The following is a 19,091-nucleotide window of genomic DNA, read 5'->3' on the forward strand; positions in this document are numbered from 1 at the left end:
CTTTGTTAAGTCTGTTCTCTGAAATAGAATATCTATTCTCTGAAGTCACAAAAGTTTCAGGGGCAGACACCTGCAAAGAGGCATTGCTCAGAATTAAGGAAACTCTACACAATATACAGCAGACCCCACTGTGGAACTGTGGGACCCTGAAGTCTTCAGCTGGGCACCCAAAATTAGCTGTCCCTTTTGATGTCCATTGTTTGGTGTTCAGCTCACGAGGAGGCTGTTCATATGCCCTCAGCTGGCTCACGGCACAGCACCATACAACACAGCCACAGTGCAAGGGCTTGCAGTACATAGGGGCTGCTGATGCCATGCCCCAGACAGTGGGAAGAGGAAAAAAAGAATGCCCATACACTGCAATTACAGAAGTATAGGATCATGAAGGTTGGAAAGGACCGTCTAGATCAGAGCATCAGCCGTCAGTCCGGGCATCAGAGCGGCACTGTCGCTCCTAAGCCACATCAGTGCCACATCCAGGTGCCTCCTGAACACATCCACGGTTGGTGTTTCCACCACTTCCCTGGGCAATTTATTCCAATGCCTGATCATCCTAAAATAATGCACACAAATCCTCCCTGTGTAGCTAAAGACTGCGGGCCCAGCACTTTAGGTGGGACCTGACCTCTCTGCCCCGCTGGTCCCTGCAGCACCCCGGGCGCAGGCAGAGCACATCCCGCTCTGTGGGGCGCTCCCGGCCAGCCGGGAGCCCGGACCAGGCGCGGGGAGCGCTCCCCCTCCGGCGGTACCCTCCGCCACGGCTCCGGCAGGGATAAGGACAGAGCGGGGGGGAAGGGAAGCGAGGGCGCTTCGCCCGGGCTGTCTGAGGGCGGAGGCCAGCGGGCACCGCAGCGCCCGCCTCGCCGCCCTCGCTTTACGGCGCGCCGCGGTTTGCGACGCCCAAGATGGCCGCCCCCAGGGCACAATGAGCCCGCTCCGGCCGCCGCCGCCGCCGGGGGGAACGCGGGGCACGGGCACGGCCGGCCGGGACACAGCCGCGGCGCTCCTCCGGCAGCGGGGCTCGTCCGCGACCGCTCGGCGTGTGCAGCCCCGCCGCAGCTCGTAGTGGGAGAGCGGAGCGTCCCCGGGGAGGCGGCATGTGGGGCGCCCTGGTGCGGCGCGGGGTCCGCGGCGGCGGCGGGCTGCGGTGCCTGTCCTCGGGCGGCCCGCCCTGGAGCCAGGTGGTGTCGGAGGCCGAGAAGATCGTGGGCTACCCGACGTCCTTCATGAGCCTGCGGTGCCTGCTGAGCGACGAGCTCAGCAACATCGCCATGCAGGTCCGCAAGCTGGTGGGCACCAAGCACCCGCTGCTCGACACCGCCCGGTAAGCGCTGCTGGAACCGCGGGGCACGGCGGGCTGCGGCGGCTGGCGGAGCTCCGCGAGCTCTGCGCTTCGTGCCCTGAGTGTAGGGGTGTCCCCAGGGCAAGGCTGCTCCGCTCCGGGATCCTCGTTTCCTTGGCGTGGCAGGTTTTCCCTGCGGTTGTCCGCTGTCATTCCGAAGTTGCTTCCTTGTGACGCCAGGTGCGGCGCTTCCCCCGTGCGGGGAATTAAAAAAAAAAGAAAACTCCCTTGGAAAGTGCGGTTACCTCGCTAACAGCTTTGTATTCCCTTATAATTAAGAAGTATATTGCAAGGAAAAAAGCAGAGCGACTACTCAGTGCAAAAGCTCGGAATGACCCTGCTCGGAACTGTGTATTTTATTACCAAGCGGCTTGGAATATCCAGCTGGGAGCTGCGAGTTTTTGTGTGTTGTTGAGAGTTTTAGGGCTGCTAAGCTGTGTATCTACTCTTTCATTCTTAAGGCAAACTAATGGAAGTCTTGCATTCATGCCAATAAACAGAAATTGGGATTGTTGAGCAGGGTTTTCTTTGATTGCAAAACAAGAACTGATTAGCAGTGGGTTTTTTATACAATAAAACTCCACATGCTTACCAAAATGAAGGAAAAAATAAAAGTGCAATTTTCCGAAGACTTTTGGTTGTGGATTTGTGTGTTTTGGTTGTGATTTTTGTTGGTTTTGAGGTTTTTGGTGGTTTTTGTTTGGTAGGTCTGTGTTTGCTATAACTGCAGCTATAGCAACATTAATAGAATCCAAGTTTAGTATGCACAGTATTTTTTAACAGGTGTAAGACAAAAATGAGCATTTGTTTAAAGTGGATGTTCAGCTTTTCTTTTTAGGAATGGAAATTGTAGCTTTTTAGTGGTCCTTGGCAAATCCACAGTGCTGTAATAATATAAAAACAAGATTTGTTTTTCAAGCTCTCTGTCTCTAAATCTGGTTGTCTTAAGGGAACAAAGTGTGTACAGGGGGCAAACAGTTTTTTTAGAGAAACTTAACTTTCAGGAAGGAGGGTTTAGACATTGGCCTTGAGTAGACTTTTCTGCAAGAAACAAATGAAATTGTTAATAAAAATGGAAAATACATGACGTTAGAAAATAGTGGTGGAGGGGATTTTGTTGAACTTTTTATAACTGAAGCTTGTGATAAAGGGGAGGGATAAGAAGAAAATGCTCTTCTGTCATTGTAAGGTCAGTTGATGGAATGGAGGGAATAGAAGGAGTGAAGAACAATGGCTTTGGGCTCTTTTAAGTTTGCACTGAAGTCACAGAAGTGTCCCAGAGACCTGCAGTGCTAAAGTGGGACTTCAGAGTGCCTGTGCAATTTGTGGTAAAGTTGCTGGTTTGTTTGTGAATTAAATTTAAATGCAGTGTTTTGGGCATGGTTGGAAATTTTGTGGTGGAGCTGTGATGTAAGGATTTGTTGGGGTTTTTTATTATTTTAAGTGGGCTGCTTCAGGGTTAATTCTGTAAGCCTGTGGCTTGTGGAACACTAGTAGGGATATATAGTCATGCCCAGGCTCAGCAGGATTAAACACATTCATTTTTAAAACTCATATATGTTTCAGAGTACACTACTAAACTCATGTGTTGCGCTGGAAAGAAAAAGTATTTACTCACATAAAACTGGAACCCTATGCCCTTACTTTGGATCTTCTTACTTGGTTTCACTGCTATTTCCAAGGACTTTGTTGCAGGTGGATTTCCAATGGCCTTGACCTTTGTGTTGTAAGAAGAGTTAATATCCTGCTGACAAGTTTTAGTACACCCACAGTAATGCACAAATTGTACCTTGCTCACCTTGTTTTATGGTGTGATGTTGCAATAAGGTGAAATTTGACCGTATGCTTTCTCAATTATCTTGATAATTTATTTCTGAAATTTAAGTGTTGTATGTTTCAATGTAAATGTGAGTGATTTTAGTTTTGAATCGGAGATCTGTGCCCTGATTTATCACAGCAATTTAGCAAACAGGTCATGATTTTTAAATACTAGGATTTTTTTTTAAATACTTTTAAATCTGCCTCATTCTTAAAAAGTAATAAAGGTTTCCTGTTGTGTGTTCAGACAAATGTTTTAAAGCAAGGGTATCTAAAATATTTTATTTGGTGATTTTTTAAAAAAAATACTTAAGTGATTGATATGTTCTGGAACTCTAATCTTTGAGACTCTGAGTGAATAAATGCTATATATATCTGAGAAGTACTCCAACATTTAAGGAGACTTTTGTATTTGTGGAAACTACTGAAAAATATGTGCTGTAAAACTGATTAGTTGCATGTGCTGTTTCTCAAGTTTCTCCTCATTTATTTTTGAGGTTATAAGTGGTGACAATCAAATTGATTGCTTGCTGTCAGGTCTAAACAATTTTCTTTAATCACCATTGACTGGTGGAATTTTGTCATCAGTGGTTTTGTGCCTATCCTCTCTTCCTGCCTAAAGGCTTTGCCAGCTTTTGAAGTCTTCCTGAGACCATTAAGGGTTTCTTAAAGCAGAGGGTTCTCTAGCCATGCTTGTCTGCATGGAATAAGTTCTGAGCTGAGACAGCATAGGACGTAATTGCCACCACACAGAAAGCCTTTAGTGCAACCAGAGTGTTGATGAGTGTTTTTAACATTTTGCCAAGCTTTGCAGCTCGCTAGGCTGTTGCAATGCAATGCCTGTGCTGAGAGCCTTGGAGAAGGCAGCTGAAAGGTATCTGCATGTGAGACAGGACATGTGGAGGAGCAGCTGTTGGGCCAGTATACGTTTCCCTGATGATCCCATCCATTTCTTCCTCTTGTTTGGATGCAGCACTGGCAGCTCCTGGGTGTAAGTGCCTGCTGTGAATCTGGACTGCAGCAGGTGTTCTTCTGGGATGATGTGTGACCCTGATACCTCCCACCAAGCTTGTGCCTGGCCAGCAGCTTTAAATCTGAGATCTATTGCTGACCCTCCTCTTGGAAGGGTGGAGACAGGTAACTGAGCCCTACAGTGATGGATTTGGGAGTTCTGTAATCCAGACGGTAAAGTTGAGCCTATTTTTTAATAATTTTTGGTTTATTTCTAAGATTTTGGTTTCTTAAAAGTCAGCACGTGAACAACCCCTGTACTAGCTTTGCCAGACTTGTTAGAAGGAGGGCAAAATGTGAGGAAAAGGTTACATTTCGTTTTAGAAAGGCTAATGTCTAGTGGTTAATGCATCATTGGAAGCTGGGGTATCTGGATTAGATTCACAGCTGTGCTTTTGGCTCTCTGACTAGAGCAAGTCACTTAATTTTTCATACTTGCATTTACTTATCTGTGAAATGAATAATGTAGCATCTGTTTGCTGGAGATGTTGCACTTCATTCATTGCAGCCTGTATCGATCACTGTGTTCTTTCAGTGGAAAATGGTGTATAAGCAATATTAACAAAGAATGCTGTAAAGACATGCTATCATTGAAAAAAATATTTGCCTCTAATGGATACTCTGGAAACAAAACAGTACTCTGACTACTTCTGGATCTTTCTGTTTGTAGTCCTGTGAGTCACTGTATGGTTTTTCAGAGCTTTAAGATTTGCTATAATGAAGTGTCTCCAGCAGCTACTCAAAAGTAGTGGTTCTTGGTTTTTTCCTCTTCAGGCTTTGCTGGACTAAAGCAAACCTTTTTCAGTGCATGATTGTATGACCTCCTTTTCACTTGAGAAGCAAACAGATCTCCTGTCTTTTCTCTTTCCTGTCTCCTTTCTGGGCTAGCATACATCCTTCTTAGTATAGGAAAGAGTCTGTAATTGGCACAGTGATCTATTTTTCTCAAATACATAGTGTGAATAACATTTTCTTGATTACTTAATCTCCCTTGAGAAGGGTATAGCTTGCTGCAGATTGTAAACAGTAAACGTTATGGCCAATGCATCACTTTTATAATATCGCTAAATGAAATGGAACACTTCATACACGTAAAATTATTATGGGATACCATTTAGCTCCAGCCATTCTCTCATTAGCCTGCGGGAGGAATGATTATATTTTAGTTCTGTCAGAATTGTTTGTTGGTGATAAATGCTTAAGTAGACATGGTTACAGTTTTCCTGGATTATTACAGAAATAAAAAGACTGGCTAGACCAGGTTTTGTTCTGTTGCAGCCTGCTTGGTGTAGATCTCTGGACATTTTAAGGCCCAAGAACGTGATCCAGAGCACTTTCAAGATGACATGCTTTTTGTTGAGGATGTCTGATAACACTGGCTTCTTGATAGTTCTGTTTCTTTATCAGCTTGAGATAGCTGTTCAGTAACACATCTTGTAACTCCAGGTGTGGCATGCATCTGCCTTCCTACGCAGGTGACCGATTTCAGTGTAGACATAGGCATTTGTCCCAGCCTGCTGTTGATGGGATTGTTATTGCCAATTCACATTTTGCCTTAACAGAATGGTGACCTTAAAATTGTCCTTCTTTTATGATTGAAGATGCTGTGAGTGACTATAAGTAGCTTTTTAGCAACTTGTTTCTAATGTTAATTAATTTTTATTTTCTGAGCCAGAAAAATGATAGCATCTATTTACTTGACGGTGGCTAATGAGGTACCTTTCTCTGAAAACAGCAGGCAGCTGGACACTCAAAGTGATAAGCAAAAGGTCTGGCCAAAGTTGAGCTTCTACTACAATCTTTTAAGTTTTACTGAGTTGCTTGATCTATTACGGGCATAGGGCCATAAAGTCCTTCTCCTGCACTTGCTAGATTGGAAGTTAAAACACACTGGTTTTCACTGAATTTTATTCTATTTTCAGCCTGCTGTAACACTTTGTAAAAGATATTTTTGCAGTAGAGAGATGTGATTTTTGGTCAGAATGCCTGTGAAGTTGGCTATGATGTGGCAGCAGCGTCGTTTCCTGTGTTCACTGCAGAAACGTGTCTGACTTCCTGGAAGCACTGACCACCGCAGCTGGCATTCAGGACACTTCTGCAGAAAGAATTAGTGGTGATGTTAGAAATGCGGAAATATTTTTCCTGCTTGATATGTTTGATACTATTTGCAAAATATACTGGTTATAGTAAGTCTGGGTTTGTCCTGGAAGACTATTTCCCAAAGCATTGTGTACAGCTGATGGAAACGGAGGTTTTTTCAGGAGAGCTCCAGTTGATTGAAGCACCAGAGTTAACTTCTTGGTTTGACTCACCCCATCAAGAAATGTTTGTCTTTCAAGGAATGCTGGCCCCTCTTAGCTAAGTTAGGTTTTATGATAATCATAACAGTCAGTTGTGATAGACTTCAAAAACCTTCCTCATGTTACATAACTTTGAAATGCTGGTACTCCCTAAGGTTTTCTGCTACCATACTCCCCATCAAGTAAACCTTTCTTAGACACCCAAACCAGTTTGTTGTGTATTTTGGCTGAACGAACTCACAAAGAGCTAATGTGGTAAAGTTAACTTTGGAAGGTAAAAAGACATGAAATAAATTAAACCACTGCACGTTCATGTATGGACTGAAATTTTCCTTATGATTACTTCCATATTATTCTTTGTCCCTGAGGCCTTCACTTTGGTTCTGAGTCAGCCACCACTTAATACTGTCTTGTACATTTAAGAGGAAGAGAGAATCCATTTTTGCAGGTCCCACTCTTCCTTTATGCTGTAATCAGGTAGAATATATGTGCTGTTTGTTCTCTCTCCCAAATGTTGTGTTTCATTTCTCATCCTGCATTACTTTCACTAGTGTATGATTTTTAATAGTTTTCTCCACCAACAATAAATATTACACTCATCTACTTAGATGCTCATATCCATCAGATATTGCTGTTCTTTCGAAGAGCTGTCAGTAGATAAGAGTTGCATCAATATTTGTACATTCAGGCTTCAGGTTCACAGTTCATGTTTAAGGGATCTTAACTTTCGTTTTTTTTCTTTTAAACATTACACTTTGTTGGGTTTGACAGTGATAATCTCAGTCTGGAAGGTAAAACATACTAGCCAGTCATGTGTGCCTGCCTGTCTGTCTGTCTTATCTATCTATCTACCTTTCTCTCTATCCACACACACACATTGCATTGGAAATCCTCGCTCAAGAAGTCAAGGTAGCCATTGTCAGGATCATGGGTTTTCAGCTGTAGTGGTGCTGAGTTCTTGGCTTCTCATTCATTCACAGTATTTGTGTAGAAAAAATTATGTAAAGGATGTTTAATTGTATGTTTCAGCACTTAGTTTTGATGAATATTTTGCCACCATAAGCAAAGTAGGATTGAGTAGGAAATCTGCAGTATGAAGGTGCAAAAGCGAGGCTGCTAATTAAATTCTTGTGCACTTGAATAATTGTGGGTTTTTTGCAGAGATTCTCATTTAAATATCTATGTTGATTCCAGATTTCTGTGCTTATGAAGAACATATTATTTCACCATGTAGAGTGGTCTTTGTAAACAAAGTGTACTCAAAGTAGGTGGTGATTCTGTTTGGGATTTTCTGATGGAATTATTTACAGTGAAAACTAATATGCTGTTGTGATATTGATAATTTCTGGTATTTTGCATAGGGAGTCTGAAGGTTTCAGTAGAACTTTCAGTACAACTTGGTCTGCTTAAATGAAAGACTGTCGGAGTTCTTAAGCTTGTGTTCTCAAGCATGTGACAGAGAAACTGAATGTATAATGCCCAGATCCAAATGCCAGTCAGCCTTGAAAAGACGTAGTGTGGCACACCTAGAGAACACTTTGCTTCTCTTTGGGCACGCAGTAGCCTACAATGAAGGTAGTTCTTAAAGTTCACATCTGTTCTTTCCTGCTTTCAAATACAATTGATTTATAATGCATGTGAGTATTGAATACCAAGTTTAATGTACTAGTGAAATGACTGTTAGGTCAATGTTTGTTCAATGCAGGAAAAGAGTACTAAATAAGTGGAAATAGTTTCAAAATAATTCCTTCTGTAACACTGAAGAGAGTTGCCAAATATGCCTTTCTATAAAATGAAAATGAGAACCCATGTCAAAGAATAATCAAAATTAATATTTGGGTTACTGGAAGTGGTTTCCACTCAGTGAATCTTCTATTTGGCAATGTTAAGTTAACCTCTTTACCTTACAGGAATAGTGGAAAAAGTCCTTTACCCAGGGCTTTCTCTCTCTCTGAGGTCTGTGTTTTGTAGCTTACAAATAGTGTTCTTCCCTTCTGTGCTGCCTCTTTTGTTGCTGCAGCCTCCTGGTTGACTTCTCTCCTTGCTTTGGAGGTCCTGGCAGTGGAAGGAGTTACCATTAACCATGAGCATTTTCAGAGCTCCTCCAGAAAACATGGGTGACACTGCGTCCTCTGCAGCACTCTGTAAATCTGTTGAGGAAAATACAAGTTCGGGGAGGACAAATGTGAGCTTGGGAGTTAGATGTTTCCATACTTACACCATTGCTTTGTCCTAGGGGTTGCAGACCACTGTCTTAAATTATTAATATCTTTCCTTTACCCCACATCTGAGTGTCTTAGTTTCCCTCAGGGTAGGCAGACTGTCTGCATTGCTTGCCCTGAAGGAACTCCTGCTAGAGACAAACCTAATAGACTATAAAGGAACACTGTGAATTTAAAAATCAGATCTATTACAAAAAATAAGTTTAAAATTTGTATCAGCTGCTTTGCTGTCCTTGAATTGTCCCTGTCAGTTGTCAGACATTGACAATCACTTTAGCTTGATTTTTTTTTTCTCTGTTGCTGAATGAAAGAATTACATTTAAGGAAAGAAAAACTGATCATGTAGGAAAACTGTTGAGACTCATTATATATGTGAGCTTTTCTCAAACACATGCTGTGAACTACCTGGATTTTACTTATAATGATAGATGAGGCTTAGAAATTTGCCTCAATACTTAATTTAAATGAGAAACTCTAGGACCTTTCCAGCTGCTGGTGGTTCTTCAGGTGTGCCATAGTCATCTTTTCTTTAATCCTCAGCTATTCCTAAAGAAACATCAGGAGCTCCAGCTTTTGCATTCATCTTTCTCATTTCTTTTCCACATAAATTAGAAGTGATGGTTGTTTCATTTCCTTTCTTATTCCCCCAATTTCTTTCTTCAAAATAGCACTAGTTGGTTCTATTATATGGCAGCTCTTCCATTTTGGGGAAAAACAAAGAAAGTCCTGAAGGTAATCCTCCGTTTCTTAATAAAATGAAAGTTTATACTTTGTTACATCTAGTTTTTTTCATTCCCCTCCTTTTTGCCAGCTAGAGAAGGAAGTCATATACCATGGCACTGCTGATTCAGGTTTATTTTTCTAGTTAAAAATATGAACAGGCAAACCCTCTATTAAGGCTGGAGGGTTTTTGAAACAATCTCCAATTGTTTCGAAAAGTACTTCCTTTAGAAGTAGATTTCTTCAAGATTAAGTGTAGATTATTTTTGATTATTCGTTGGTTAAATGATCCTGTAAGTGTGAACTGATTGACTTGATAGCTGCCACTAAACATGTACAATTAATTAGTTTTATTCAATCTGTACTCTTTAAAGAAAAATATCATTCTCCCTAATGGCTCCCATTATTTCTTTTCTAGATCTTCACACTCATGGTGCAAAGTTAATTGTATGACAGCTCGTTTTCATTAACTGCCTGTTCAGCACTCACCATGAAATAATCATAATCAAAGGGTTGATACATCTATATGTTGTCATTGCTCGTGGAAATAGATTACCTCTTGCACCTTGAAAAAAAAAAAGTATAGAAATAAAGATTCTGTGTTTCAGGCATAAAGTAGGACTGGATTTGTAGCAGGCTGTGCTTCTGTAGACCCATCCTGCAAATGCATAGTCCAGATTAGGGCAATTTGAGGGTAAATGGTCTGTGCCAACACTCTTTGTGGCTGGTTGTCATATGAATGATTAGCCACTAGTAGAAGCACCATAATTATTTGATTTGGTAAGACTGCTTTTAATCAGATTTAACAGAAAGTTCAACTTGTTAAGAGCTGAATGGAAATTGTTAGGCCAAAGACACAAGCAAAGCCACAAGTGGAAAAATTGCCTCTTTTGCACATTTGAAAAATGACTGTTCTAGCATACGTTTGTTAGTGGGTGGGGTTTTTTGTAAAGACCCATTGTTTTCCTGTTAAATTAGTGTTGAGATTGAAGATTCAATATGACAGAGCCACTGTGTTTTTCTATTATGGAAATTCATATATTTTCATAAGCTAGAAACTAAAGGTTATTTTGATACATCAGTGCATCTTATGCTCATGCTTGTTATAAAAGAGTACAGTTTTTACCCCAGTGACCTTCCAGTCTCTGATTCCCAAATGTTTTCTATTTAATGTGGTTTGTGAAGATGAAGGTATATTGCGTGCATATTTTAAAAGGATTTTGGTGATTTTAGTGCTACATTATGAAGTTCCTATTTGGTTTTCTTTTAGAAGTTGGCTTCTGAATGTGATCTGTCTGGTATGACTGTATTTCAGTAATTCAGTATTAATCTACAGGAAAAACGAGTCTTCCCCAAACCTCATAGTTGCCTCATGGAAGTGATGCTGAAGCATTAATGGGCCAATTCATCATCTGTTCTTCATCCCCAGTTGTTAAAACCAGAAATACCAGAGAGGATTTGTATTCCATGTTTTATTGTCCACTGGAAGAATTTGTCACTTTCTAGTTATTTGTAAGTTTAGATAGTATGGGAGTCATTGACAGGCTCTGCAAGAAATCAGATGTCTCTCAGTAGGAGTAATAAAGTGAAAAGACCATTTTCAGAAATAAGGCTCAGAAAACCTGAGAAAGCTGGAAGCATGGGGACCTTTAGAGTAATTGTGGGGAGAAGCCCTCCTTCCAATTCGCATTTATTCAAGGAATGGAAGGTATTAAAGGCGTTTCTACTATTAGAATTTACAGTATATTTTATGTGTCTTTTGTCCATGATATAACTTCATAAAACTGAAACAAGTACTCTTGCCAGTTGGAAAGTAGGAAATGAATCCATGTAATGACTATAACGTGTCGTAGCAACCAAGTTTAAAATAGTCAGATTCCAAAATAATGTTATAAGAATTACATCAGAGAAAAAAAAAAGTACTGTGTGTTATGTTATAGCAACAGAAACATGGCCTTATTTGTTTGTTTGTTAATCACTTGGAATCACATTTCTGTCTGTGGGTTTTTGTGGGGGAACAGGGCTGGACATGTCCTAACACAGTTTTTGTTTGAGGGGATGTGAGAGGTTATACTTTCTTTTTTTTGTCATCCTCATTCCTGTGACAGTTTGAGAGGGCTGAAGTTAATTTTTTGTGGTTTGAAATTATTTTCAAGTAAGATACCTACTGAAAATTCACCTTTTTGATTGCTTTTCTTCTTCTTAGACTTTAAGGGTTCCCTTGAACCTCTCTGAGTCTTGTACCAGGGCTTGTCAGGGAATTATAAAATTTTAGTAGCTGAAAATCATGAATGAAACTTCAAGAGATTGGGGTTTTTTTCCTAATTAATGCAAACATAGCACTGTTGGTGGATGCCATCCTGCAACAATGTTCCGATGCTTCCCAGAGCAACATCGAGATTTGCAGTGGGAGTATGTGCATCCCTCATCCCTCCACTTCCATGCTGTGTGCATGGTGATCCAAGCCTGGAGGAGCTGCTCCTTGGGGCTGAGCCGGGCTTATTCTCTTAAGGAAGCAGCTCACAATCACAGTGTACATCCATAACTGTGAATGCAGCAGAGCTCTGTGTTGGATTCAAAGTGTGGACGCAGAAATGGGATGGGCTGTTTTGCTCTGCCTGCACAGGTGTTCTGTGGGTAGCTCCTTTAAATATGTTTTCATTTGAAGGCTTTGATTTCTAATTTTCACAGGTCTCATCCTCAATCCCCAGTGTTCTTTCCATCTTCCTAATAGTTAATTTAGGAAAAAACTTTTTCAGATAGCTGCTAAGATGCAAACATGCATTGCAACTGGGGGTTGAGGTATCTTCATGGCAATAATTGTTACCTTCTCTTTCCTTCTTCTGTTACAATTGCTAGATTATTTACTTCCTAGAAATATCAAGTCTGGATTAATATATTGTCCTTGGGTGCTACCAGAGCTTCAGATTACCTTGGTGTGCTTGTAGGTATTAAATATTGAAAGCTGTTTTCATGTTCTCACGTGATGGAGCTCTGGGTAAACAAGTCTTACTGAGCAGTTTGGGAATCATGTACACACTGTCTTGCCTTAGGAAATCTGCCATTTAAGCCTTTGTCCTGGTTTTCATGGCTATTGTAAAAGGAGTGGTGGACAAGGAGCCATAACGGTGAGTGTTACTGAGAGGAAGAACCATTGTCCTGACATTGTGTAGGAAATCTGTTTAAGCCCATGAATAACTGAAATGCTTACCAACTGCTGTCACTAATCCTCATGAAACAATTTTCAGTCTTCTTTTTTTTCCAAAGGCATTCAAAAGCAAAAGTCTCTGATGTTGTATAGTGTCTTTGCTTTCAAGATTTGTTCCCCATGTGTTCCATCTGGAGACAAACAAATATAAGCCCTTCTTATAAATATAAGCATTAGAGAAACAAGAAAATACATTGAAGAAGTTTGAACACAAATTAGTACTTTAAATCTACATAAAATTAATGTTGCCATGCTGTGGAATGTAATGTAAATGTGAAACCTGCGCAGATGTTGCTAATATCTGGGAGAGTGTAGTTGTGTGGTTTAAAAAATCCCAACCAACAAAAAAACCTCCACTTTGAAGGGTGGTGTTGTGCGAGTTTTATCTGTTTCATAATTTCCAACATGTATTGTTAAAGACAGGAGATAATGAGACCTTATACATGCTGAGTCTTAGCCTTATTATGAGTAATTTGGAGATGTTTTTTACACTTCTATATCAAGAATGGAAACCCCTTTCCTCATTTGTGTGCTAAAGAAACATTTCAGAGCTAGTCTAGCTCTAGACAGTGTTAAAGAAAGAGTGAGCTAGATCTCTTTTAGCTTTACATTTCCCTTTTAGGATTTTTATGAATTCACAGAATGCTGAATATTTATTTTTGCTGCTGGGACACAAAAGGCAGAAGCCTGCAGGCTTGTTATGGCGTGGGTAGCCTATTGAGTTTCCATACCTGATGTAATTTTATTTTAAAATTGAATTTTGCATTAGATTACCTCAAAAACGTCATCTTTTGTTGATGTGAAGAATTTTTAATTCTTCCCCTGTGAATGATGAATTATTCTTTCACAAGAGATCTAAATTATTTTAATTAATTACTTTAGGCTTTAAATCTTTAAATTTTAAATTAAGTTACAGGTGAGTTAAGCTGTTCCCTTAGGAGCTTTTACTATGTTAGCAGTGGAGAGGGATAATATTTGCTGCATAATTCTCTAATAGGCTGTTTTATCCTGCTCCATTGAACAAGTCTGCTATTTTGCTCTTGATTTCTGGTTTGTGTCCAGCATTTCAGGGATCAGCTTGGACAGTTAGAAGATATCACCAGAAACATATTTTCCTGTCTGCTGTGGAAGAGAAAGATTAGGACCCATTGAAATACATTGTTTTCTGAAGCTGTTGAGAACCACAGAAATTTAATGTAAAACCAAACGAGGCACTGATAACTGGTAACTGGATGTATGAAATTTTGTAGAAAATGTGCAAAATACAGAGCCAGGTTTATTGGTGTTAATTTCATATCCTGATCTCGGCATGTATTCCCTTTGCTTAAACTGTTTCTCATGTATGTATATAACTAGATACAATTACAAGAAGGTAACCTAATCGTTGGCTTGTGGGCTGCGAGGATTGAACCAATGCTTATTTTCCTCTTCTCGTGTATGATTACTTGTTGAAGATGTGATACATTTAGGTCATATTTGGCATGTGTTTAAACTGAGACCCGGACTGATTTATGAAGAAAAGAGAGAGTAACAAACCTAAATTGTGTTTTCCCATGTGTGACTATTGTAGCCAAGCTGCAATTTATTTTGTAGTGTCTTAAGTTACAATAAAAGATACATTCACAAAATAAAGTAGGGTAAAGAGTTCAGCCATTAAACTTTTTTTTCCCTTTTCTTTTTTTTTTTAAGTTAGCTTTCATCATTGTGCCTATAATTGTGTTAATTACTTGAAAGAATTTTTGGGAGGCTACTTGAAGAGCAAGAGGGAGGAGAAATTGCCTCTAGCAAAGACTTTTTTGTAAGAACATTCTTACAGTATCATATGGGAGAGATATCACTAAAAGAGTCTCCTTTAAAATCCCCATTTTCATACTTTTTTTAATATGCAAGTATTTTCAGTTTTCTAATAATCTTCCAGAATACCAGATTTCAATGCCTGCAGCCAATGGGAGAGGGCAAAATTATCCTGTAATTAAATTTTTATTATATATTTTAATTTTTTGTATCTTTTGAAAGTGGGATGCTAAGTTAGATGAGTTCAGTTGTTGAACTTGGTGTGCTCTGCCAGCATTCAGTGGTTCAAGTGCTGACTGCTCACAGGAGAGGCCCAGGCTGGGTTCTTCATTCTGTCTGTGTGGCTGTTGTGTCCTGGGCAAATTGTGGCAATTTGATGTGCACAGCACCACGCAGGGGTATGGACTCAGAACATGGCAGGAGCATAGTGCCCCAGGTGCCTTGAGATCAGAACCCGTGTTCATGTTCTGCTTCCCAGCCCTTGTGTTGTGGAAATCCGCCTGGGAAGGCAAAAATAGTCAGTGCCCTAGCCTGGAGCCTCTGCTTGCCAGGGTGCAAGAGCTGAAATATTAACTGAAAAGCTCATGAAAAACTTAAATGTGGGTAATTGCATGGGATTGCAACTTAACCATGATGTTGTACAACTGATAAACTTCAGTTTTGTTGTGATGTTTTGGTGATTTTATTTTTTTACATTTTTACTATCTGCTATTGTGAATTCCTCTTCTAGTTCAAACACTACTAGAAGTTAACTTGGAAAATGCTTAATCTTTTCACTGCAAATGATATAAAATTGTTTTGGCTGTTACAAACTCAATATTACTAGGTCCTTAATAGAAATGCAGTTTTTTGAGATGTAAAATACTGGAAACATTATTTATAGAGATGTTCAAAGTCAATGCTAAGTAAATGGGAACTTTTTATTGTCATCCTATGAAAAAAGAAAATAAAAAGTATTTGTTTATTTCATATGTATAGTGTTATAGGTGAAAAAAGTTGCATCCAACCTGATTTTTTTTTTTTTTTTTTTGCTTCATGCACAAGTGGTCCTAACACATTTTCAGACTGAGGCAGGAGGTAATCTCCAGGTAACAATATTCTATGCTATTTTAAGGAAGCATGCCCACTGATGGTTTTTAAAGCACAAAATAATGATGACATACCATGCAGAGGTCTTGCTTGCCTGAGGCAAATAGTCTGACTGCATTAGATGCAGACTTCTGTTTACTGAGGAAAGTGTTGAAAAGGTGCTTGGTTTTATTTTTGTTTGGTTGGGGTTTTTTTGTTTTGGCTTTTTTTTAGGTGTCTGTTATCTATTTTGCTACTAATTATATTGCTTTCAATTAACAGCTGAAATATATTATAGAGAGTAAGAAAAAAAAACATAAGGTCTCCTGGGAAAGAAGTTTGATGCTCAGTTTTGGCAAAAGTTGATTCAGTTCATTGCAATTAACAGCTGAAATATATTACAGAGAGTAAGAAAAAAAGCATAAGGTCTCCTGGGAAAGAAGTTTGATGCTCAGTTTTGGCAAAAGTTGATTCAGTTCATTGCTTGATAATGGCAAAAAGAGCACCAGGCAGCTTGGATGAAATGTACCAAGCCAGGGGCAAAGTAGATTTTCAAGCAAAGGAAAAGCCTCCTGACAGATTTTCTAGCGAGTGGGGAATTGGACTGTTACCACTAAATTATTAGAGAAACAGTTAATGAGGGAGGAAGGAGTCAAGGAGGCTGAGAAACCCACCGATTTCAGAAGGAAAAGGAAGAGTGTGTTACAGAAGGCAGATTGAAGAGGAGTCAGGGTGGAGTGTGTGCACACTGAGGGCTCATCACAGTGAGGTTGTTAAAGACACATGAAACAATTCCAGTTTGCGTCCAGAGCGTTCCGGTGGTTCCAAGAGGTTTTTTGGCTGTGTAGTGCTTTTGAGAGCTAAGAACCATACATGCTCTTTTCATAACTTTAAATTGAAAACAACAGAAAGATGTAGTTCAGTGGACAAGCAGCTCCCCTTATGGACAGTGGTTCATGAACTTCATTTGTCTTGCAGTGCATGTCTGAATTGTGCATGCACAGTCTGACAGCCTTTCTTCAGCATCAGCATGTACCTGTCAAGTAAAGCTGGAAATACTTAGTGGTTTTCATACTGCTCTTCAGAGAACATATGATACATAAAGGAATGCCATGTAACTTTTTTAATTCAAAAGGAGCATGAGTAATATGCTAGAAGACCTATAGGGAAGAAGAACCTTTTTAATTAAAAATACAGAAGTCCTAGTAGTGTCTGAATATGTAAATGACCAAACATTAGCATGCTGAATATACACTTATATGTAAGAATTGGAAGTCTTTCCTAGTTGGTCGGGACTTAAAAATATTTAATGCATTAGCTTTCTATTTTATAGTGAATTGATTTCAATTTTAGACTCATGATTTGCTGAGGGATTTAGTTCTTCATCTGAAATATTTTATTGGCTCTTGTAACAATTCTTTCACTTAAAACTTTTGCAAAGCTTTTCCTTTGGCAAGAGAAGTTCTTGGTTATAGTGGGCTCTGATTAGTTTTATTCCTTTTTATTTTTTTGCCTTAGTTATTACATTCTTGCTTATCAATCTTCTAGTTCAAAAGAACTCTGTGGAAGAGGAGAAATGGGAGAGAGCAAGAAAAACACAAAGAAATGTGATTTTTGTGAACAACAAATGAAAGCTGTACTGAAATGGAGGATTATTATGGAAAATGTTGTTTCTGTCAGGCCATTGTGTCTATCAATGACCCATGTAGACATTAGAGTTCAGAAAAAAACCAAATTTTATTTTCTCATTTTAGTATCAATCCTAATTGTTCTGTATAGGAGTGATACATAAGATGTATTTATTATTGCTGTATTATTAATTGCCTCTTTTTGGAAGATAAAATTTAAAGCAGAAAAAAAATCTCCATCTACAACAACATGATTAACAAGCTCACTTTTGTGAGTGTGTTTTTTAATGATTCAGGAGAAACTTGTAGATAAACAGTTTTATTAACTGAAAATCTTTCTGGATATACTGCGTAGAAAGCAAGCCATAGATCTTTTTGTTTTGCTTGGCTGTTAAGAGATACAGTAGGATTGTTTCAGCAAGAGGCTTAAGGCTCATTGTGTTGAGTGCAAGAAGCAGAGCTGGCCAGAGAGGTCTTGCATTGTGGTTTCAAAGCAGCTGGGTTGGTTTGCTGGCCATTGCTGCTGGAGGGAAGAGGGGATGCTCTTTTCTTCCCTGCTCTTGCCTGTCCCTCCTGTGCTTTGGCTACGTATGATGTTCATCTGACCTTTCTGTGAACTACTGTAACTCCCTAAAACAGGAGAAGGCAAAAAACAGGTGTTTTCTTCATTTTGGGTGTGTTTGCTGTTTGATCTAGTTCACTGATGGAGATGGCTTATTATGCACTCTCAGTGCATGATATTTAGATTCCGTAGCCTTCCTTAGGTTCCTGCCATGTTCTGGAGAAGTGGAGAAGTGACTACTTTCCTTTGTGCTGGCAGTTTGTAAGGACACTCTTGTCTCTGCATCTGAAGTAGCAGCTGAGCTTCTGAACTCTGCAGCACCACCTGAGGTTCCTCCACCTGTCTGCTGGTTTCTCTTTTAGCTGAAATGAAAAAAGCTTAAACAGTTCTCTCCTTCTCTCCTTGATTCCAAAATATGGGTGGATAGCCTTGCATATTGTAGTTGTCCTTTGCTGTTACTACACATTGGTTTCGTTTATGATGTAGTTCTGCAAGCAGTGAATGGGCTCAGGTTTCTATCTAGATGTTCTCTGTTTACCTCTCACTCAGTGACATGATGTAGTTCTGCAAGCAGTGAATGGAGAGAACTTCTAAATAATGAGCTCAGGTTTCTATCTAGATGTTCTCTGTTTACCTCTCACTCAGTGATTGAGTAGGGGAGCTCAACTGTTGGCATCTGGCAGGAGGATTCCTTCTCTATTTCGTGATCATTTCATGTTAATGTAGAGATCAGTGTAGGAAAGGATGTGTCTGTTCACAGGCCTTCTAACCTTGTGAGGTGAATAGGTGTCAAGTATGCCTTGAATATTTTAGCAACTGGTTTTATCTTGGCCATAAAAAGAGAAGATTACAGATCTATTTTCTTTTTAGGATAGCTGAGGTCATGCTCAGTCACCTCTGTATGTTTTCTGAAATTTAATTTGCCTTAGGAACTGAATGCATTTCAATGCTCTTTTTTAAATACCTTGTCTGAAGAATCTCAGATAAATGGAGATGAGAATGGCTGCCCTCCCAGGCAGGGTAAGTGGGATGCTTAAAATCTTCCAGCTGTTTGTCAGATACTTAACTTTCTGCTCTGAAACTGCTGTACCATCTGTCTAGCTAAAAAAGGTGCACTGAGCAAGAAGAAAAGTATCTTTCCAATTCAGATGAGTCTGCTGCATCCTGTGAGATAATCGAGCCACAGATGATTATGGGAACAGTGAATTTTAAGTTTTATAGGAATAGCTTCATAGAAAGCATGAAAGATGAAATTTGAATTAATTTCTCTTCTGGGTGTCTCAAAGGAGCAACAGTACATCATCATCAGTTTGAAGTCACATTTCTGTCTGCTATGCGAGTTTATTTGTCATTCAGTCTTATGTGTCAATAATAGGCTTTGTTTCCTCTGTTAAATGGCATTTTACTTAAATTACTGG

General features: G+C 39.7%; 1 protein-coding gene across 4 annotated transcripts in view; it reads left to right on the forward strand.

Annotated features, from left to right (window-relative positions):
• The first annotated feature begins 872 nt into the window (after positions 1-872).
• Positions 873-19,091, forward strand: part of PDSS2 (decaprenyl diphosphate synthase subunit 2) — a 112,616-nt gene continuing 94,397 nt past the window's right edge. For 2 of the 4 annotated variants that reach the window (XR_005629613.1, XM_039727247.1), the window contains exon 1: positions 875-1,324. Coding sequence is in view for 3 of the 4 variants with exons in the window: in XM_039727247.1 (XP_039583181.1) it covers positions 1,098-1,324 (227 nt within the window). In the remaining variant the exon portion in view is untranslated. Of the gene's footprint in view, positions 1,325-19,091 lie in introns of all 4 variants that reach the window. The other 2 variants (XM_039727252.1, XM_039727258.1) reach the window with 2 other exon arrangements.

This window comes from Passer montanus, unplaced genomic scaffold, assembly GCF_014805655.1.
Source record: "Passer montanus isolate IOZ18808 unplaced genomic scaffold, ASM1480565v1 scaffold11, whole genome shotgun sequence".
In the NCBI taxonomy this organism is placed as follows: domain Eukaryota; kingdom Metazoa; phylum Chordata; class Aves; order Passeriformes; family Passeridae; genus Passer; species Passer montanus.